General features: G+C 45.3%; 1 protein-coding gene across 1 annotated transcript; it reads left to right on the forward strand.

Annotated features, from left to right (window-relative positions):
- Positions 1-16,660: 16,660 nt before the first annotated feature.
- On the forward strand, positions 16,661-22,558 carry LOC131701745 (zinc finger and SCAN domain-containing protein 29-like). Its single transcript, XM_059001512.1, has 2 exons — positions 16,661-18,412; positions 22,240-22,558. Exons 1-2 carry the CDS (start codon positions 17,404-17,406, stop codon positions 22,245-22,247), a joined length of 1,017 nt encoding a protein of 338 aa, XP_058857495.1. The 5' UTR covers positions 16,661-17,403; the 3' UTR covers positions 22,248-22,558.
- Positions 22,559-22,920: the final 362 nt, after the last annotated feature.

Genomic DNA, 22,920 nt, shown 5'->3' on the forward strand with positions numbered 1-22,920 from the left:
TACATTAAGAAAACGTTATTATTAAAAACCAACAAAATGATGCCATTTCTCATCCTGAAACATACACAAGAGCTTTAGCCAAGTAACTGGGTAGCTAGCAAGGAGAGGCTCCAAACAGGGCACCAGTGACCAATCAATCAAAGAATATTTAACTCAAGGATTAATAATGGATTAGCATCTCTTAACTTGACAATCACTGACGCTTGCAGAAATATTCCATTTCAAAGACAGTGTAACAATAGCCAAATAAAAGACTTGTAAACGATGGAGTCGTACTGACGCGTCAACGCTGCCTCTGCGCACCTCCACCCTGTCGAGGTTCTTGCACTGGGAGATATGGATCTGGAACTCCTGGCTCCTCTGGGAGAAGTCAAGTGCAAACTGTACCCGGGGCTGGTCATCGAGACTGCTCGAATCCACACTGTTCACACTCCAGTCAACCCTGACGGGCACCTGGGCATAGACACAAGGCTGTTACTGCATGCTGTTGTTACTGTGGCAAATATTCCCTGGTTCTGGGAATTTGCGTAACGCAGTTTCTTAAAATGAATTTGGATTTACCTCCGATGCTGAAGCTGTTGATGGGGTTGAGTTTTCTTCTTCGGTGTCGTTTTGCTCCAGATCTTCATACGGGATTACTGGAGAATTATACGCTAGAAATCCCCAAACAAAACAGGCACAGGTTGAGCAAGTGACGCTTTTCTTCTATAAACACATTAGTTCTTGAGTTTAGGAGCTGCTTTTCAGATGTAGTTGCCTGCCATAGATACAGGTAGCAGACGCTGGATCAGACTAAACGTCTTTAGTAATTGCAAAAAGGATGAATGCAAACATAAAAAGCTAAGATAATGACATTTGAATCTACTTTCTCTTTAAATATAAACAGTAGATGTGTTTATTGAACTGCCATACACCGTACAGGCTTGTCTGGCTGTTTCTTAGATGGGAAAAAGTTTAACATAACAGAAAGTAGATTCAAATGTCATTATCTGACAGACGTACACCTCCCCAGTATGTGCCACCAGCAGTAACTGCGGACACAGAGCTGAGTATTCAGAGCGTACAAACACAAGTCAGCACTGTAAAGAAAACCTGTGCAGGAAACAGTAGATCAAGGAGGAGCAGACACACTGTAATAGATTCAACATGTTCTAGCTACTGGCACACAGTACATGTTTCTAATACTGGATTCATCATGCATTTCAACAGGTGTGTGAGAGCAGAAAACACTCACAATGAAAGACAGACTCACTGCGTTCAGATGCAGAATCCTTCACTTTTGCAGTGGTGGCTCTGGCCAAAGCTTTCATGACAGGAGATCCCATTTCATGTGTGTCTGATTATACAAGCAAGCAAATAAATACGTACCTATATGATTAAAAAGTGCACTTGAAAGCATGTTCATCTTCAAACAGTTACAATGCATACAACACGTTTACACTTTTACACAGAACACTCCTGTAGTATTTCAATATTCCTGGGAACATCCAAACATACTGTAACAACTGCAGTAAAAGCAGTTCAGAATATAGTTGCCATATACTTCAGACTGCAATAACCGAATCATTGTTTCTGTAGTTCTAGGTGCATCCGTCATGTCTACTGTATAATCTTCGGTCACTATAAACCCAGGCAGACCGGATACAGAGATGGCAGCAGTGGAATGGAATCGACATGCTTTTAAATAATACACACCTGAAGCACTGAGAAGCTTGAGGGTCGAGTCTGGTTTCAGGCTGTTTTCATTTACCTGTTTCTGTGGACTTGTCTTGCTCCTCTGTGTGCTCGGCTGGCACAGCTTTATTCTGCTCTGCTAAGAGATTTCACAGAGCTCTGTTTATTGTACAAGGGCTCTTCTCTGGTACACTGTTCAAGACTGAGGACTTGTCTATTTGAGTAAGCTTAGTCTTTGTTAACCATTGTTTAGACTTCAGCTTTTTATTATTATTATTATTATTATTATTATTATTATTATTATTATTTATTTCTTAGCAGACGCCCTTATCCAGGGCGACTTACAATCGTAAGCAAATACATTTCAAGTGTTACAATACAAGTAATACAATAAGAGCAAGAAATACAATAACTTTTGTTCAAGCAAAGTACAAGTGTGACAAACCACAATTCAATAATACAGCAGATAATAGTGATAGTTACATCAGGATATGATTAAATAGTGATAGTTACATCAGGATGTGATTAAATACAAAGTACTACAGGTTAAACACTTGGCAGATTACAGTATTCTGAAGTACAGGATTAAATGCAGTAAAATAGGGGGCAGATAAGAGCAAAATAAAGCACATTTACATGAAGGGTGATAGTGTCCCAGGATACAAACAGAGGAGTTCTACAGGTGCTCTTTGAAGAGGTGAGTCTTGAGGAGGCGCCGGAATGTGGTCAGGGACTGGGCAGTCCTGACATCTGTAGGAAGGTCATTCCACCACTGCGGAGCAAGGGTGGAGAAGGAGCGGGCTCTGGAGGCAGGGGAGCGTAGCGGAAGGTAGAGCTAGTCTTCTAGTGCAGGCGGAGCGGAGAGGTCGAGTGGGGGTGTAGGGAGAGATGAGGGTCTGGAGGTAGCTGGGTGCAGTCTGGTCAAGGCATCTGTAGGCTAGTAGAAGAGTCTTGAACTGGATGCGAGCGGTGATCGGGAGCCAGTGGAGCGAGCGGAGTAGTGGAGTAGCGTGGGCGAAGCGAGGCAGAGAGAATACCAGGCGGGCAGCAGAGTTCTGGATGAGCTGGAGCGGACGGGTGGTGGACGCAGGGAGGCCAGCCAGGAGGGAGTTGCAGTAGTCTAGGCGGGAGAGTACCAGGGCCTGGACCAGGAGCTGGGTAGCATAGTTGGTGAGGAAGGGTCGGATTCTTCGGATGTTGCTCAGGAAGAATCTGCAAGTGCGTGCCAGAGTGGAGATGTGCTGGGAATAAGGGGTCCAGGGTGACTCCAAGGTTCTTAGCTGAGGAAGAGGGAGAGAGTGTGGTAGATTCCAGAGGAACAGAGATAGAGAGATCAGAGGAGGGGGAGGAGGAGGGAAAGAAAAGGAGGTCAGATTTAGAGAGGTTGAGTTTGAGGTGATGCAAGTGCATCCAGGAGGAAATAGCAGACAGACAGGTAGAGATACGGGAGGAGATGGTGGAGTCAGAGGTGGGGAAGGAGAGGAAAATCTGAGCATCATCAGCATAGAAATGGTATGAGAAACCATAGGATGCGATGAAGGGGCCCAGGGAGCGGGTGTAGAGAGAGAACAGGAGAGGAGCCAAGACTGACCCTTGGGGGACTCCAGTTAAGAGAGGGTGAGGTGTGGAGGTTGCTCCACGCCAGGTTACCTGGTAAGTGCGGTTGGAGAGGTAGGAGGAGAACCAGGCCGGAGCAGTGCCAGAGATCCCCAGGTCAGCAAGAGATGATAGTAGAATAGAGAGGATTTGTTTGTTTATTCTGATTTTAACCTAAGAAAATGTTTACACTGTTTCAAAAAACAATCCTTAAAAAACTCAAAGATGTGTAACGCTATATTTTTCGGAAACCTCCTACTTATTCTTTGGGTCCAAATGTGTGTTATAAAGGATTTTAAAAACAATATTAGGCAGTTAAAAATAATAATAATAATAATAATAATAATAATAATAATAATAATAATAATAATAATAATAATAACTATTTTTATGGCTTCCAAGCTCAGTACCAGTGGAAATTTTGGCAAGCTGTAGCATTGCAGCACAAGTGTCAGCAACAGATCAGTTTTATGGAGCAGTTTCAATTCAAAATACTGCATTAGTTCATTATCTCACAATGCTTTATAACTTTAAACACCATAGCAACCATGACCCTATCTACACACTGAAAGGAGTTTTAAGCTAATTTTACATTTAACCGTAAGCAGAGGTCAAAGGTCACGATCAAGGTAATTTTTTTTAAATAGAGCATATATGGGTTCCTAAATGTGTTGTATAGCAACCATAACTCTATGTGCACTGTAAGGAGTAATAAACTAGTTTTACATTTGACCTTAGAGAGATCAAAAGTCACAGGCAAGGTGATTTTTGGATAGAGCATATGTGGGTTCCTATCTGTGTTCTATAGTAACCATTAATCTATATACACTTTGTAAGGAGTTATAAGCTAGTTTTACATTTGACCGAAGATTTTGAAAGGTTTTTAAAGAAATGTGTCAGACCATCTTGCTTTGCGCACAAACAGAAAAAGTCAATTGTATTGACACAGGGATAAAGCTTGTCAACTTTGGAGTTAATCAACTAAACCGTGTTCAACTGAAGCGGTTTTAAATTTATGAAAGAAACGTAGGTCTGGCCGCCATCTTGTTTTACGTAAGAACACCATTTTGCCATATTTCAATTCCATTGTCCCCAGGATGACGCCTACCAAGTTAGGAGTTAGTTGGTTAAACGGTTTGCAAACAGAAGCAGTTTGATGTTTGGGCCTGTTTTGGTTAATTTGGTGGCAGACATTTTGATAGTAAAATATATTGCAGCAACTTCTGCTTCGCAAACTTGAAGCAGGTTTGGTTGCTGATGACGTATGCGAAGATTCAGATCAATCGGTTCACCGGTTCCCAAGGACAAGATTTGAAAGGTTTTTCCATAAAATGGGTCAGGCCGCTATCTTAATTGACACAGGAGCGTGTTTTCTTTTTGCATCTGAACTGTAATCTACACGGGATGATACCTGCCAGGTTTCATGTTGATTGGTTACACCGTGTGCGAACAGGAGCAGTTTTGGGGGGAAAAAAAGGACAATTTTTTTCAGACATTGAGTATTGGGTTGACAAACATACATTAGTAAACTCTGACATTAAAAAAACATGTGTTTGAAGGGTTGGGTTATATAAAGGGTGATTTGGTTGTATTCTGCTTTTGTTTGATATGTATTATATTGTTGCAGACAAAGGAATGAGACGACCCTTCTATTTACTTTATATTCACTGCTCATCTATGCATGAAAAGGAATGTTTGTCAACTGTTTAAATCATCACTGGAATGGATCAGAATTCTGAGATGCATATTTCAGCATCCTCGTAATGTGCAAATTAGAGATCAGAGCAAATCAAAACAGTATACATATGAAACAGCAATGCAAATGGAAGATAGGCATGGTTTCCTTAATGTCATTGAGCTGTTTCTAATATTGAGAAATATATGCAGCAAAAACAAGATTTACAAACCGAAAGCATGGCTCTGATAGGAAGCGCTATCCACGACAGTTTCCTTGACTAAAATGGCTTCTCCTCTTTCCTGGATGTCATCGTCCATTTGCATGTTGGTGTTTGTGATCAGCTTCTTCACGTACTCCCGCAGTTTATAGGTGCCATCCTTGCTCAGGGTCAGTGCTTCTTCAGAGTTGTCTATCGTATCAATGGAAGGCTCTGTATCTTCTACAGGATCTACCCCATTTTGCTCATTCTCCTCCAGGATCGTCTCATATGCCGAGGAAGGAAACCTAACGTGCAATGGGAATCCGACCACTTCTTCATTGTTAAGGCTCCCCCCATACTTGTTTGGAGACAGGTCGCTGTCCTCAGCTGTAGCGTATGCTGATCTGGGTGCAGGGGTAGGTGGATCTCTTCTCGGGGGAGACCACTGCATTTTATTAGCATTTCCAGTTGACAGGACATCCTGGGAGGCATTAATGAAATACATTTTTATATACATCTCCACCATGATATTTCTGTGGGGTGGACTTCTGAAGGGCTGCAGAGAGATAGACTTTAGAAATCTTGGAGGGCTACTCAAATCCAGACTCCTGTGCTGGTACAATGCATATGTGCTTTCACCTGCAATGCTGTAGGTTGAGTCCCTGTGGTTTTCTCTTTGATCTTTCAGCCCGAGCATTGAGCCTGTGAAGGAGGGCTCTTTATTTGTGTTGTAACTTTGTGTGGCAGGCTGGCTCGCAGTGGTGAACTGTGGTGACGTCACGGACCAGGAAGTAACTGAAACTAAAACAATGGATGGGCGGGTGAAGCTGAATGCTACGGCATTCAGGTGATTTTATTAACAAATAAACCAAAAACAAATGATTTTAACAAAACAACAAAACAGCGCGTTTGCCAACCAATTAAACAGCAACAAGTATATGAAATATACTTTGTTTTTGCTCTTGCTCGCTCTCGCTCTCCCGTGTTCTCCCGTACTCTCCTCTGTACATTCCACCCCTGCAGAACGGACAGCTGCCGCTTCTTATACTCTGGCCGAGGGGTTAACTAGTTGTTAATTATCTTATTACCCCTCGGCCAGAGTCTGCACGCGTTTGGTAAGGATGCATGACTGTCAGCTACTTAAATAATCAGTAGTTGATCAGTCATGCATCCTCACAGGGTTTTTAAATTATAAATAATAAAAGACGCGGCGCTTTTAACTGCGCCGCAAACAAAAATACAAATAATAATACATAGGGGCAGGACACTCCGCCACACTTTGTGAAAACTCAGAGGAGCTGCTGGAGTCCAATCTTCTGCTTTTGAAATGTCCATCTTCCTGATGATCAAACCAGTCCTCCAATGGTAAACTTCTTGCATTGTCTGCTTCTCCACTTTGTTCATTTTGTAACCCATCTAAAGAAGTGCTGGGATTTGCTGGCGGTTTAAGCTGATCTGGAACATTAAATATAAAAAAGTGGATTTACTTATTTGCATTTGCTTCATACAATTGTATTACCCATCAGACTGGAACCCCCACCCTTAAAACCATGATACTGTGACATCATAATCTACTTTACATTAACTGAGCTATCAGGTGAAGGGAGACACTCATGTGACCAATAGGAGGATTTCTGAAGATCATATTCTCCCTCCCTCATGCAGGCACAAGCAGGTGCTATTAATTATCACAAGAGTAAATATCTTTGAGAATCTAGCCCAGTCCTGACAGAAGTAAAAATGACACCTCATTGTAAACCCCTCTGTAGGAGCCTGGTGTGGCATATTATATTCAGCCTGAAACACTGTTCATGTAATGTACAAAATCACTCCACTTGTATTCCAGTTATTCAAAGCGTTACCTTTATCTGGTGTCTGTGCCGCTGCAGGAAATGCTGCAGCATCAGATCCAATCTGACGCTCTTCTGTTTGCAAGGCTGCGTTCAACCGCTGTGAAGTGTAGTGCCATAGAAAAATACCAACTCAGTACTGAATCATAATGAACTGTCTACGTAATCACCCAAACTACAGCACTGCACTGCTCTATATTAAACACACACACACACACACATTATAGCAAATGAAATTAACTTTTCCTATAATGTGTGTTTTTGAGTAATATCTTACATTGTCTCGACTACACTGTAAAATGGACTATAATTAAGTAGTAATTACACATATTGGTGTGTAGTAACATACTTAATTACAGTTGCTAGCGTCTTTTGTAATTCCACTGTATTTACACATAAGGTTGTATGGTCCTATGGTGACACACATGCTATTACAGTCTACTTACAGAGTAGGTAGTGTACAGTGCTCCTCTGTTTTGTTTAAAGTATACAGTTGAGTGTTAAAGCTTTATATTAGTTGCAGTGCTTTGTATTCTTGTTTTCTGTTAATGTTTCATAGTAAGATGTTGTTTTGTGTAACTGCTCATGTATAAAAAAAGTGATTTAAATAAATGATTGTAACAATACACTCCTGGATGCAATGTGATTATGGGAGGGGTCAGTACTGGATGCAATGTGATTATGGGAGGGGTCAGTACTGGATCCAATGTGATTATGGGAGGGGTCAGTACTGGATGTAACGTGATTATGGGAGGGGTCAGTACTGGATGCAATGTGATTATGGGAGGGGTCAGTACTGGATGCAATGTGATTATGGGAGGGGTCAGTACTGGATGCAATGTGATTATGGGAGGGGTCAGTACTGGATGCAGTGTGATTATGGGAGGGGTCAGTACTGGATGCAATGTGATTATGGGAGGGGTCAGTACTGGATGCAATGTGATTATGGGAGGGGTCAGTACTGGATGCAATGTGATTATGGGAGGGGTCAGTACTGGATGCAGTGTGATTATGGGAGGGGTCAGTACTGGATGCAGTGTGATTATGGGAAGGGTCAGTACTGGATGCAATGTGATTATGGGAGGGGTCAATACTGGCTGGAGGTACATACTGAGTCAGGGTCCAATGAGGGGGGGGGTGGGGGTACATACTGAGTCAGGGTCCAATGAGGGAGGAGGGGGCGGGGGAGGAGGTACATACTGAGTCAGGGTCCAATGAAGGAGGAGGAGGGGGTGGGGGAGGAGGTACACGTGGGGATCTCAGAACAGGAATCTCAGCATTCCTTGAATTCTCCTTCTTTTCAGCAATACTTACAAGGAAAAGAAATAGTGATTACAAATAAGCCTGGTTATAGATACATTACTGTGCAGTAACACAATAGAGATGTGACTCAGAAGCGATTTCAATCCTAGCACTTCAATACAGTTTGTTTCAGTCCTGTTCCTCATACTGATGTGATGGACTTGTGGATACAATTAAATATTACTAGTACTAAGGGCTGAACTCCAGCCTCAATAGTTTTTGTTGATAGAATAATTGTTCCGTTCCATTGAAAACTGTGGTCCCAAACAGTACATACATTTTACACAAAACGATTAATTATTTATCATGTATTTGTCGGTGGTTGTAATGTTGAAGAAAACGTTTTTATACCCCAAAGCTTAGCTGTTGTAGATTTTAAGATTCTAAACGACTTGCTATATCTGAGTTTCCCTACCTCTGGGGTTGCCGGTCTGCTGATCCGGTGGACCAGCTGTCAAGATCCTGTGAAGATTCAGTGCTTCTGACAGAGCTGCTGCTTTCATTCAACTCAACTACAATACAGAAATAAAAAACTGACTGGAATTAATACACAAAGTAAAGAGACCTCACATACTGAATCAGGTCAACCCTGGCCCACCCAACAATGGAACACACAAGCTTCTGCATTTAATGTAAATATTCCCTTTGTGTACCTTTAACATGGGACCACAGTTTAAAGCAAGAACTACATTGGGTTGCTTTCTTTTGGACATGATGTAAAACAAACACCCCATAGATAATGCCTAAACGATCAAATGTGTCATTTTCTAAAGCTTCCAGGATACCGGTGTATCATTTAGCAGTGCTTTACATGAGGTTAGCAGAGCGGGCGTGATCGCTCCGTTAAGGCCCTTAAGCCCCCCGTATCGAACCCTGCTGTTTTGGTAACTTTACTGGGTTTGTTTTAAAAATGTGCAAATGACGAGTAGAAGAGTAGAAAGAGATTAGAAAGCTTGGAGGACCTGTCCCTTTGCAGGCTGCTCTGGAGCTGCTGTTCTTTAAGGATGCTGATAGAAGAGCTCCTTGTTCATAACGAGCTCCGTCACTCATAAGCCCTGCTGGTTCTCTGCAGGGATGCCAGCACCAGCTCCGCCCTGTTTAGCCCATCACAATAACGCATGGCCTTGGCTTCTTCAAACCAGCTCCCTGTCACCAGTCTCTGTGTCCTTTCATCACCAAAATCAGCAGGCAGCTGTCTGAACAAACATCTACAGAATAAAGCACAAGTATAATACACATGTACTCTTATATAGCCCTCTTCATGCCAAGGCATCCCAGATCGCTTCACAATTAACATGTAAAAGATCACCAATGAGCATGTGGTTAGGATCAGTTCCAGCTATGAAACAGCACATTCATACAGATGCAGTATGTCTCAAATCTACTCAAAATGCAGTTCTGCTGGCTTTGATACTGATTGGGATTGATTTCCATAGCAACTAAACGGCCTTGAACCAGACGATTATAACAACTAAACGGCCTTGAACCAGACAATTTTAACAACACCCTTGAACCAGACGATTTTAACAACTAAACACCCTTGAACCAGACGATTTTAACAACTAAACACCCTTGAACCAGACGATTTTAACAATGCCCTTGAACCAGACGATTTCAGCAACACCCTTGAACCAGACGATTTTAACAATGCCCTTGAACCAGACGATTTCAGCAACACCCTTGAACCAGACGATTTTAACAACTAAACACCCTTGAACCAGACGATTTTAACAACTAAACACCCTTGAACCAGACGATTTTAACAATGCCCTTGAACCAGACGATTTCAGCAACACCCTTGAACCAGATGATTTTAACAATGCCCTTGAACCAGACGATTTCAGCAACACCCTTGAACCAGACGATTTTAACAACTAAACACCCTTGAACCAGACGATTTTAACAACTAAACACTCTTGCCCCAGGCTATTTTAACAGGATTTTTGGAAACCGCAGAAGGGAAAACTCTCTAAATTTCTTTCATCTAAGAATATGTTCCATTTTCTTTATTTTTTAATGGATGCATTTACCTTATTCTGTTGGTATCCTTCTCCTTCAGTGATACATTTCTGATCAGAACACCCATTAGATAACCATTCTCCTCCTCACTTAGATAACTGAGGTCCAACATTGTGGCTGATGAATTCCTGGAGACAAAATATGCTTGGATACTGTACGTACTTTGAAATTCTTACACAATCACTGCATATACAGCTTTAAATACTCTATAATAATCTATCCTCTAATTATCATGCAGATGTTTCTTTGAGGAATTTCATCTGCAGCATGTTGGTGGAAGGTTACATTGGCTTTACTGGAGTTAGTGACTATAAAGTCTGGATAACTAAACTGCAGAAGGTTAACAAAGACAGTTTATATGACAATAACAGGTTAGAGAATACATTTGTGAATACAGTCATTCATTTGTGAAATTTTAATAAGCTACTGAAATTGTAGGGTATAATATAGTATGAAATCTTTGATAAGAATGCTTTGGGGAAGACTCACAATGATGTTACTCACCTATAATAGAGGGGACTCAGATCTCATGCTGCAGAAAAACATCTGTAGCCTCTGACAGCTCCTGAAATAGGTTCAGCAGCAGTGGGGTCACACAAGGTTCTTTTGTAATACAGTGCACTCCGTTTATTAGAATCACATCCGTCCCATATGAATTGATTCTTATAAGCGATTGATTCTTAAAAGCGGACCGATATGATTGCTGTGGTGAAGTGCTGCAGAATCAATATGTTAGTTTGAGAATGAAAGCTTTGTTCCCTGCAGTGTAACGGTTTGACCACTAGATGTCATGAGTTCCCGCATGTGTGCACAGGGACCACACAAAGTATTGTTCAGTTAGTGCTCCAGCTGAAAACTAGGTTTATTTATTTAGTTTGTTTGTTTTAATAGCGGTTGTTTCCTCACCACACTGTAACAAAAATAAAACCAACACCGGTTTTAAACTGTAAATCAAGACTCCAGCCTGAAAACTTACACTGTCCTCGGCCACGTCACATTACAATTAGCAAACGCGCCTCTGTGCGTCAGCAGTTTAAATACAGTATACAGATGTCAATGGTGCTCAATCACTGAGGACAGTACATCAAAACAAGTTATCGTGGGTAAGCAGCTTGTTATACGATCACGGTTCTGACTTCTGTTTACTCAAGGCTGCAGAATCCTATTTTACTACAGTATACTTGAGAAGCGATCGTCTCATGAGGGTGCCTAGTTTAACTGCCGTACGGTGTTACATGTAATGGCCTTTGAATTAAAATGACATTACAGTACAGTATTTTACTGTCAGGACTACCACTGCATTTAAGCATCTGTGGCTTACTTATTTTCTGCAAATCTCACAGTTTTTCATTAAGCGGAGATGCAAAGCTCTGCAATCCCCCCCGCCCCCTCCTCCTCCTCACCCTCTTCCTCCTCCTCCTCCTCCTCCTCATCCTCATCCTCCTCCTCTTCCTCCTCACCCTCTTCCTCCTCCTCCTCTTCCTCCTCACCCTCTTCCTCCTCCTCCTCCTCCTCCTCACCCTCTTCCTCCTCCTCTTCCTCCTCCTCCTCTTCATCCTCATCCTCCTCCTCCTCCTCCTCACCCTCCTCCTCCTCCTCCTCCTCACCCTCCTCTTCCTCCTCACCCTCTTCCTCCTCCTCCTCCTCCTCATCCTCATCCTCCTCCTCTTCCTCCTCACCCTCTTCCTCCTCCTCCTCCTCCTCCTCCTCCTCACCCTCCTCTTCCTCCTCACCCTCTTCCTCCTCCTCCTCCTCCTCACCATCCTCCTCCTCCTCCTCACCCTCTTCCTCCTCCTCCTCCTCATCCTCATCCTCCTCCTCCTCCTCCTCACCCTCTTCCTCCTCCTCCTCCTCCTCTTCCTCACCATCCTCCTCCTCCTCCTCCTTATCCTCACCCTCTTCCTCCTCCTCCTCCTCATCCTCATCCTCCTCCTCCTCCTCCTCACCATCCTCCTCCTCACCCTCCTCTTCCTCCTCACCCTCTTCCTCCTCCTCCTCCTCCTCCTCACCATCCTCCTCCTCCTCCTCCTTCTCCTCACCCTCTTCCTCCTCCTCCTCCTCATCCTCCTCCTCCTCCTCTTCCTCCTCACCCTCTTCCTCCTCCTCCTCCTCCTCCTCACCCTCCTCTTCCTCCTCACCATCCTCCTCCTCCTTCTCCTCACCCTCTTCCTCCTCCTCCTCCTCACCCTCCTCTTCCTCCTCACCATCCTCCTCCTCCTTCTCCTCACCCTCTTCCTCCTCCTCCTCCTCATCCTCATCCTCCTCTTCCTCCTCCTCCTCCTCCTCCTCCTCACCATCCTCCTCCTCCTCCTCCTTCTCCTCACCCTCTTCCTCCTCCTCCTCCTCATCCTCATCCTCCTCCTCCTCCTCATCCTCATCCTCCTCCTCCTCCTCCTTATCCTCACCCTCTTCCTCCTCCTCCTCCTCCTCCTCACCCCCCTCTTCCTCCTCCTCCTCCTCCTCCTCACCATCCTCCTCCTCCTCCTTCTCCTCACCCTCTTCCTCCTCCTCCTCCTCATCCTCATCCTCCTCCTCTTCCTCCTCACCCTCCTCCTCCTCCTCCTCCTCACCCTCCTCTTCCTCCTCACCCTCTTCCTCCTCCTCCTCCTCACCATCCTCCTCCTCCTCCTCACCCTCTTCCTCCTCCTCATCCTCATCCTCCTCCTCCTCCTCCTCCTCCTCCTCCTCCTCCTCACCCTCCTCCTCCTCCTCCTCCTCCTCCTCCTCCTCTTCCTCCTCACCCTCTTCCTCCTCCTCCTCCTCCTCCTCACCATCCTCCACCTCCTCCTCCTTCTCCTCACCCTCTTCCTCCTCCTCCTCCTCATCCTCATCCTCCTCCTCCTCCTCACCCTCTTCCTCCTCCTCCTCCTCCTTTACATTGGTTAGTATAGGAATGATTTGGTCCCAGTGGTTTTGATCACTATGTGCGGTTAATTCTTACATCAGTGATTAAACAGAGTGCACTGTAAAATAAGTAAAAGGGAAACTCTGCCATATTTAACTTTACAGCAACAGACATTTGCAGTTTTTATATTACAGAAAACGACCACATGTGCTCACAGCAGACCCATTTAATATGTATATACAACCTATGCATTACAAGATATTTTAATGGGAAACCCAGGATCCTTCTACTGCATGTCTTGCTTACCATTACAGGCATCAGTATTTCAATTTAATCAGCCTAAGCTCCCTCCTGAGTTTAAAATCCTCTATATTCTGTAGTTACAATGAAAATTGGTTTAGTGGATGGACACTAGGTTATTATTGAATAGCAATAAATAACTCTGGGGTGTACATTACATGCGATTAGAGAACAATGAAATGGATCGAAAGACTAGACCTGCGATCTCATCCCGCAATCCTTTTCATAATCCTCAGATCGCACGTGATGCACACCACAGTGTTCTGCATTGTGGCACCACAGCTAGTGAATCTTAAATTACCTTGACAGTTGCCAAGATAAAGGAAATATTGATCTATTAAACCACTAATAGTAAATAGGCCCACAGGAAATTACTCAATACAGGGCAATGGCGCAATTGATTTTTTATAGTGTTTATACAAGTCAGAGCATAGGAAGCAATAAGGTACAGATATTATTATTATTATTAGTTGTAGTAGTAGTGTAGTAATAATACTAATTACTGTTTTTCAAACCTGAACACTTTTACATTTTACTTTTCTAAAGTAAAGCAAGAAAATAGCAAAGACATACAACTATTATTATTTTACATTTTCTTTACAGTAACTAACATAAAAGTTACCAATGTAAGCTTTCCAACCAGCTATCCCAGTTTTGCTTGCTTTAGAACTACTTACTTTTTTTCTTTTTCACACTGCATTGCAGGTTTTTATTATTTTCTTTAAGATGTTTAACTGTAAGACAAGCATGCACAATATGGCATTATTATCATTTCAATGTGTGGTGCCTCAAAGGGCACCTGCTGAAATAGTTTTTTTTAAATAAGTATCCATGAAAGTAAAACAAGAGTGAAACTTTAGAACTGTACATATGACAAATAAAGGACAAAAAAATGTGTGTAAACACTTACATGAAGTTTTCTCTAAAGTATAGTGTTATTTATTTCACCATCTGGCATTAGTGAGTCCGTGGGGTAGTTTAGCAGGCAGAGGAAACGCAGAGTAGATTTGCAGGATTAGCCTGAGGGGATTCTTACAAAGACACGACTAACACGTCACCACAATAACAGGGACATCGTTTGCATTCTTGTGATACTTTTGCATTTCTGAAGTACTTGAGTTCCCACATATTTAAAACTTCATGTAGTGTACAGTAGCCCCTCGATCCATGCAATCCCTGGGTTCTTTAAATCACATGACCACTCGCAGAGCAAGCATCTCAGTGACATTCATCCCAATCAGGTGCAAAATGAGAGCTCTTTAGCATGGAAGAAAGTGTGTCAAAGTACAGGCAGGTGGACAGATACCTCCTTATAACCCCACTCTGATTCTCTAAATAACATGCTCTAAGAAAGTCCAAACCAAGTTTCATCAACACTGAAGAAGCCCTTTCCTAGACATATGCACAACTTATGAAAAGGAACATTAACTCCACAATTATAAACATTTTCCCCTCATCACAGCAATTCCCCATATAGCTCAGGAGAACTGAAGGTTCAGTGGGCGTCTTCTGATTCCACGACCGAGCAAGCTTCCTCTTTTACACCCAGGAATTTAAGGGCGGATGTCAGCAAGCTACCGGCCTCTGGAGGACAAAGGCCAGCCCTGTAGGTGTCTGCCCTTGAGCTCACAGGACACCTGGACAGCAGGGTTCCCTGCCAGTGTTGCCCTACTTAACCCACAGGAGCACCAGAACCAATGCTCCCTTTGGAAATCCCCAGTGAAGACCGATCACTTCGCACAGCCAGGACGTGAACCCGCGCTGTATGACTCACCCTGCACCCTGCTGTGTTTCTACCAGGTGAGCCACCATTAGGTTTCTGAGTTTAGTTTTGCACTTAACCACACACTACACAATATGACCTGGATATTTGTATCACGTTTTAACCAGGTTACACCTAGCTTTTTCATAGATAAACTAGCGTTCATCCCTGATTAACCATTGTTAATTGCCAGACCATGCTTGGTATGCAGCACCACAGCCAAACCATGTTCAGCTCCTACACATTGTCATTGTCAGGCCATGGAGTTTCAGAGCACATGTCAACACCAGTCATTGCTGTATCTGTTAACATGAAATAGTCATTGTCAGCAATGGTACTGTGGTTTATCCAATGGCTGGGGATGCGTGGGTGAGAGGGCAGCTTGAAGTCAACTCAATCCAGGCCCATGGTGTGACTGTGTGAAAGTGTAACAAACCCACAGTACTGTCAGCTAGGGAATTCTTTGGTGTTTGCAGCTTGCAAATGACTTGAGTTTAAGCAACACTAGGGACCACTTATGAAACAGATTTGCATCTTGTGAAGATATAGTTGAGGTTCCAGCCCAACCAAAGAACACTTTGTCTGAAGCTGGCACCTCCTAGTTGCAACACTGTAGGCTGCAGTGGGGGCCACAAATGAATGCCAAATTGCATCTTAATGTTTAGCTGAATTAAAAATGTAATTCTGTATATAAAAAAGGTAACGACAATGGCAACTGTGGGAGAAAAGAGTATCATGGAGTAATACAGGATGGAAGATAGTACAAGTATACATACAAGATAGAAGATAGTACAAGTATACATACAAGATAGAAGATAGGTAGAAACAACACGTGTTGCTTTATGTGTGCCCATGATACTCTAGCAAAGCCATGATTTGATCCCCATTGAAATATATTTTATAGTTACAATACTGAGTATTGAATCATATTAATAACTGGTGGGAATACAGGAGACATACATCCTGTAGATTCGAACTGTTCCTGATTAATTCATGACATTAAAGTTGTGGAGGAAATAAAAATGTATAATATGTTTAAATATATACAAGTCCATACAATTGGAATTTATATAAAACAGCTGTACTTTAGTTTCTCTGAAAGGATTACAGGCTCTGCAATTTCGCAGGACAAAAAGCACCACTTCCATACATGCTGTCTTGACGGATTATTAATGACCAAGCTTCAAACAAGCAATTGTGTATACTTTGGTAAACACAGGATCTGATTTGAATTAAAACTGATGGTTCTGCTGACTGCAAGAGATAATGAACAGGGGTGGTTCTGCCATAAACAGACTGAGAGACAGCGTTCATCACGGGATTTGTTTCAAACTTTCCTCTTACACAAAGTATGGTAGCTAAACAGTTTATTGAATTTAACGGTGCATTCATTCTGTGTAACTGTTTCTGATGAAATGTGTTGATGTGACAGAAATACAATGAGTTCTGGTGATAAATCTTCCTCCCGACCTGTGAGGGCGCTAAAGAACGGGAGGAGAAGTATCTGGAAGGGCTGGCCTGACAGTTCGTTTCCGGGACCGGAAAGTGGGTCAGCCTGGAAGGAAGCGAGACTCTGTTGTAAGACCGTATTGATTTGACAGGTAAACAAGGGGCAGCTGCAAGTAATAAGGCAGCTGCAACCGTTTACCTAGATATCATGCGGGATTACATATAGGGGCCAGGGTAACGCTGTTCTTTTCCTTCGTTTGGGTTAAACGTTTGGAGAGAGAAGGATCGAGAGAGGAGCTCTCATCGTTAAAAGGAAATAATTACGTGTTGGGTTGTGTTGTGTTTGTCTGTGTAATTGTCTGTGTTTTTCACCACCAGACAGTTAAAGCACTACTCCGGAGCTGTCGCCAAGGGTCAGCACTATCCGGAGCACCACTGCACCCCGCACTATCTGTGTTTGCCCCAGCAATACTGCACTCACCCAGGACTGGTGACCGTCTGTTTGTTTTTGTTCAGGACTGTGCCTTGTTTATTGTTATCCCCGTGCGTTACACATCGTTGTGTATCGCCGGGGATTTAGTTGCTTTGCGGTCACCAGACCTGGAAAAAGAATAAAGCACTGTTTTCACTGGAATACCGTTGTCTGCCTGTCACTCCTGCACCGCATCACCGCTACACCTGTTCCCCTTACTTACCACTTTGCCACACGTGGTGTCAGACTACGGGATCATGGACCGCAACGCACTGGCGGAGCTGCTGCAGGCGCTGGAGAGCAGGCGCGACGCAGAGGAGAGAAGGAGGGAGGAGCGCTACACGGCGCTCATTGAACGGGTAGGGCTGGCCGTTGCTGCAGCGACGACCCCTACCACAACACCGCTGATGTCGCCCCCGAAGGCACGGGCAATGAAGATGTCGGCGGAGGATGACCCGGAGGCGTATTTGGTGGCGTTCGAGCGGCTGGCTACCGCGGCGGCTTGGCCGCGGGAGTTCTGGGCCAGCCAGTTGGGACCCTGCCTGATTGGGGAGGCTCAGGCAGCCTACCAAGCCATGAGCGACCATCACGCCACCGATTATGACCTGGTCAAGCAGGCTATCCTCCGCCGGCTGAACATCACCACGGAGACCCACCGGGCGCGATTTAGGGAGTACCGGAGAGCCCCGGAGACACGCCCCAGGGTGGTTGCAGAGCAGTTGTGCGACCACATGGTGCATTGGCTGACCCCCGGGAAGAAGACCGCCCAGCAGATGGGGGAAGCCATTGTGGTAGAGCAATTCTGCCATGTGGTCGGCGCCGAAACCCAGGCGTGGATACGGCGCCACAACCCCGACACCCTGGAGGAGGCGGTCAAACTGGCCGAAGACTTCGAGGACTCCCTGACCTCTGCCCGGATCGGGATCCTGTCGGCCCCTGCCCTTCGGAGCAGCCGACCTCTCCCTCCCTCTCCTCCAACACCACCACCACCACCACCCCCCACGTTCCAGGGACCCAGACCTCCCAGAGCACCGACCCCATTGGGCCCCCTTGCCTCCCCCCCATGGAGACCAAGGTTGGCCCCCAGCTGGGGTAGAGGTGCTGCCCCTGCCCCGTTGCCATACCAGCAGCGGGACAGATTTCTGACCTATGCCCCCTCTGTCCCTCCTATCTGTTTTAGGTGCCACCAGCCGGGACATCTGGCCAGGTCATGCCCCGCTGCCATGGAGTGTGACGTGGCCGCGTGCAATTGGGCACCTGAAACTGGTAAGCGTGGGGAATATGGTCGGGAGGGGCCTTGTTTGATTAATGTTGTGTTAGGGAATGTGAAAACCCACGCATTAGTGGACACAGGGTGTGAGCAAACCTTGATTAGGACAGCTCTCCTGGGCGGTGTGTCGTGGCGGCCACGAGGTCAGGTGGCCATCTCCTGTATCCATGGAGACACGGCGGCATACCCCACATTAAAAGTATATTTATCGGTAGGACCGATAAAACGTCACCTTGTAGTCGGGGTGGCGGAAAGGTTGCCACACCCAGTTATTCTGGGTCGAGACTGGCCAAAATTCAAAGAATTGATGCAAACAATGGCAGTCTCAGCCACACACGTAAACGTGGCAGAAAAAAAAAAAAAGAGGAACGAATTGGTGATGTGTTTCCTTTTCACACTGAAATGTTTTCCCCTCTTTTCCGTCCTAGAAAAACAAATAAGGAGAGACGGACCGCGAAATGGGAGGGAGCATTTGTGAGACAAGGCTGGGGTCTGGTGGGAGAGTGCTGCAATGGTAACAAACGCCAGTCGAAGGGAGTGGGAACGCAGTGTGACCGAGAGAGCGAGGTTACTGGACCGACTAGAGCAGAGGTTATTCCAGCCCCTCTCAATGTACCGGACCCGTGGTACTCAAGCGCGGACCTAGTGTGGGGCCAACAAAACGACCCGTCACTGGTGCACGCTTGGGGGCAGGTCCGGTCCATTGAAGGTAAGGATGTTGACGGCGCTGGGGCGCTAGTATATCCACATTTCAGTATCAAGGGGCAATTACTATATAGGGTAAACCTAGCCGCGGGCACAGGACAGCCTGTAACACAATTGTTGGTTCCCCCGTCTTGTCGGACCGAGGTCATGAGGCTGGCGCATGATATCCCTTTTGCGGGGCACCTCGGAGCCGAGAAGACGAGGGAACGGATATTGGCTCGATTCTATTGGGTAGGTCTTCATACTGATGTGTCGAGATATGTAGCCACCTGCCCAGACTGCCAGCGAGTAGCGCCGGGTCGAGTGCGCCCCGCCCCTTTGGTCCCACTGCCGATTATTTCCACTCCTTTCGAGCGCATTGCAATGGACATAGTCGGCCCTTTGCTACCTTCTGACTCCGGGTATACGCACATTTTAGTAGTGGTGGATTATGCAACGCGATACCCGGAGGCAGTTCCATTGAGGTCCACTAGTGCCGCTGCAATAGCCACCGAGTTAGCACAGATTATGGCCAGAGTAGGGATCCCCAAGGAGATTTTGACCGATCACGGAACTAACTTTTTGTCCAATACGTTACAGCAGGTGTACAAAATATTAAAAATACGTCCCATCAGGACGTCCGTTTATCATCCACAATCGGACGGTCTGGTGGAACGTTTTAATCAGACCTTAAAGTCGATGCTGAGGCGATTTGTGACACAAGAGCAGAAACATTGGGCATCACTTCTCCCCTACCTCCTTTTTGCAGTGAGAGAAGTGCCGCAGAGTTCAACGGGGTTCTCCCCCTTTGAGCTCCTGTACGGCCGGCAGCCTCGCGGCATTCTCGACCTGCTGAGAGAGGGGTGGGAGGAGCACAAAGGCTCGTCTAAAAATGTAGTGAAGTATGTGCTCCTACTCCGAGATCGCCTGGATTTGGTCGGTCGTTTGGCCCAAGACAACCTCAGATCGGCTCAGCACCGACAAGAGCAGCATTATAACAAAAATGCACGGATTCGAACCTTTCGACCAGGGGACAAGGTAATGCTGCTACTTCCCTCATCAGAGTCAAAACTGTGTGCTAAATGGCAGGGGCCGTATGAGGTGATTCGGGCTATAGGGAAAGTAAATTATGAAATTAGACAGCCCGATCGCTGGAATGAACGTGAAATTTACCACATTAATTTGTTGAAGCCCTGGCAGGCAAGAGAGGTCTTATTTATAGCCCCAGGCAATATGGAGGATGATTTAGGTCCCTGTCCAGAGACCCCGAGCACAAGAGCGATTTCAATGGGGGAACAATTAGTTCCGGATCAGCAAAGAGAGCTGCGTAAGCTTATTGAGGAGTTCAACGATGTTTTTTCTGATGTGCCCGGCAGGACGAACTTAGTTGAATATGACATTATCTCTCCCCCAGGTGTCACAGTGCGAGAGAGACCGTACCGGATCCCGGAAAGTCGACGAAGTGGCGTTCGCAAAGAGGTACGGGATATGCTCGAGCTTGGAGTGATTGAACCTTCCAGGAGCGAGTGGTGCAGTCCTATTGTAATAGTGGCTAAGAAGGACGGCACCAACCGCTTCTGCGTAGATTTCAGAAAGGTGAATGCTATTGCCAAGTTCGATGCGTATCCCATGCCTCGGGTCGACGAACTTTTAGACAGACTGGGAAAAGCGAGGTTTATTTCCACTCTGGACCTGACGAAGGGATACTGGCAAATCCCTCTAACCCGCAGCTCCAGAGAGAAAACCGCATTTTCAACACCAGAGGGGCTGTTCCACTTTAAAACCATGCCGTTTGGGCTACATGGTGCGCCCGCTGCCTTTCAGAGACTGATGGACCAGGTTTTACGCCCACATCATGAATATGCAGCAGCGTATATTGATGACGTAGTGATTTACAGCTCCACCTGGCGAGAGCATTTGGCTAGGGTTGCAGCCGTTCTTCAGTCTCTAAGGGCAGCCCGGCTGACAGCTAACTTGAGGAAATGTGCGTTTGCCAAGACAGAGACTCAATATTTGGGATTTGTAATGGGAAATGGAAGGGTGAAACCTGTGGTCACCAAAATCCAGGCTTTGGTTGATGCAGCGATCCCCAAAACCAAGACTCAGGTGAGGTCACTACTGGGCTTAGCCGGTTATTACCGCCGCTTCATCCCCGAGTACGCCACAGTGGTTAACCCGTTAGTCGACCTCACCAAAAAGAGTGCTCCAAATTTAATTAAATGGTCAGCTGAGTGTCAGGGGGCGTTTGATACGATTAAGCGTAAACTTTGCCAGGCCCCCACTCTTATTACCCCAGATTTCACCAAGAGATTCATCCTCCACACCGACGCCTCGGATGTAGGTTTGGGTGCAGTCTTGTCCCAAAAAGTAGCTGGAGTAGAACACCCGATATTGTACCTGAGCAAAAAAATGTTACCTCGGGAGCGTAACTACTCCGTAGTCGAAAAAGAGTGTTTGGCCATTAAATGGGCTACTCACTCTTTACGATACTACCTGCTGGGACACTCATTTGATCTTGTCACAGACCACGCCCCACTCCAGTGGTTAAGCACCATGAAGGACAGCAATGCCCGGATAACTCGGTGGTATCTGGCATTGCAGCCCTTCATGTACCATATGGTACACCGTGCGGGGAAAGACCACCAAAATGCGGATTATTTTTCCCGGGAGGGGGGAGCAATGGGAAAGGTAGATTTAGCCGAGTGTTCCTTCGGCTCCACTCTGAGCGGTGGGATATGTGACAGAAATACAATGAGTTCTGGTGATAAATCTTCCTCCCGACCTGTGAGGGCGCTAAAGAACGGGAGGAGAAGTATCTGGAAGGGCTGGCCTGACAGTTCGTTTCCGGGACCGGAAAGTGGGTCAGCCTGGAAGGAAGCGAGACTCTGTTGTAAGACCGTATTGATTTGACAGGTAAACAAGGGGCAGCTGCAAGTAATAAGGCAGCTGCAACCGTTTACCTAGATATCATGCGGGATTACATATAGGGGCCAGGGTAACGCTGTTCTTTTCCTTCGTTTGGGTTAAACGTTTGGAGAGAGAAGGATCGAGAGAGGAGCTCTCATCGTTAAAAGGAAATAATTACGTGTTGGGTTGTGTTGTGTTTGTCTGTGTAATTGTCTGTGTTTTTCACCACCAGACAGTTAAAGCACTACTCCGGAGCTGTCGCCAAGGGTCAGCACTATCCGGAGCACCACTGCACCCCGCACTATCTGTGTTTGCCCCAGCAATACTGCACTCACCCAGGACTGGTGACCGTCTGTTTGTTTTTGTTCAGGACTGTGCCTTGTTTATTGTTATCCCCGTGCGTTACACATCGTTGTGTATCGCCGGGGATTTAGTTGCTTTGCGGTCACCAGACCTGGAAAAAGAATAAAGCACTGTTTTCACTGGAATACCGTTGTCTGCCTGTCACTCCTGCACCGCATCACCGCTACACCTGTTCCCCTTACTTACCACTTTGCCACAGTTGAACACAGTGGTGGCTGGTGACCAAAATGTTTGGGTGTTCACACCTCAGATGCAGGTGAGAAAAATTGCCGAACACAGCAAGATGTTACTGAGCTTAAGTTAAAGCAGCAGCCTCGGGAGAAAAAGGGACAGACGGCACAAAATAAAAGCAGATTAAAACTGTGAAAAGAACAAGGTTGAACAAATAAGACAAATAACATTCATTTGTAAGTTAGACAAAGATAATTAGACTTTGGAATTTTATTTTAATATTTGAACAGCTTAAATGTTTTCTGTCTTTTTGCAAATTAACACACCATGCAAGTGCTGCTCATATTTATAGCCTTTATTGTCTTGGCACATGCGTGCT

The sequence above is a fragment of the Acipenser ruthenus genome, chromosome 26 (assembly GCF_902713425.1).
Source record: "Acipenser ruthenus chromosome 26, fAciRut3.2 maternal haplotype, whole genome shotgun sequence".
NCBI classification, from domain to species: domain Eukaryota; kingdom Metazoa; phylum Chordata; class Actinopteri; order Acipenseriformes; family Acipenseridae; genus Acipenser; species Acipenser ruthenus.

What these genes read in the sequence shown, in the direction of transcription:
- LOC131701745 (XM_059001512.1), top strand. Translation starts at nt 17,404, where the DNA reads ATGGACCGCAACGCACTGGCGGAGCTGCTGCAGGCGCTGGAGAGCAGG.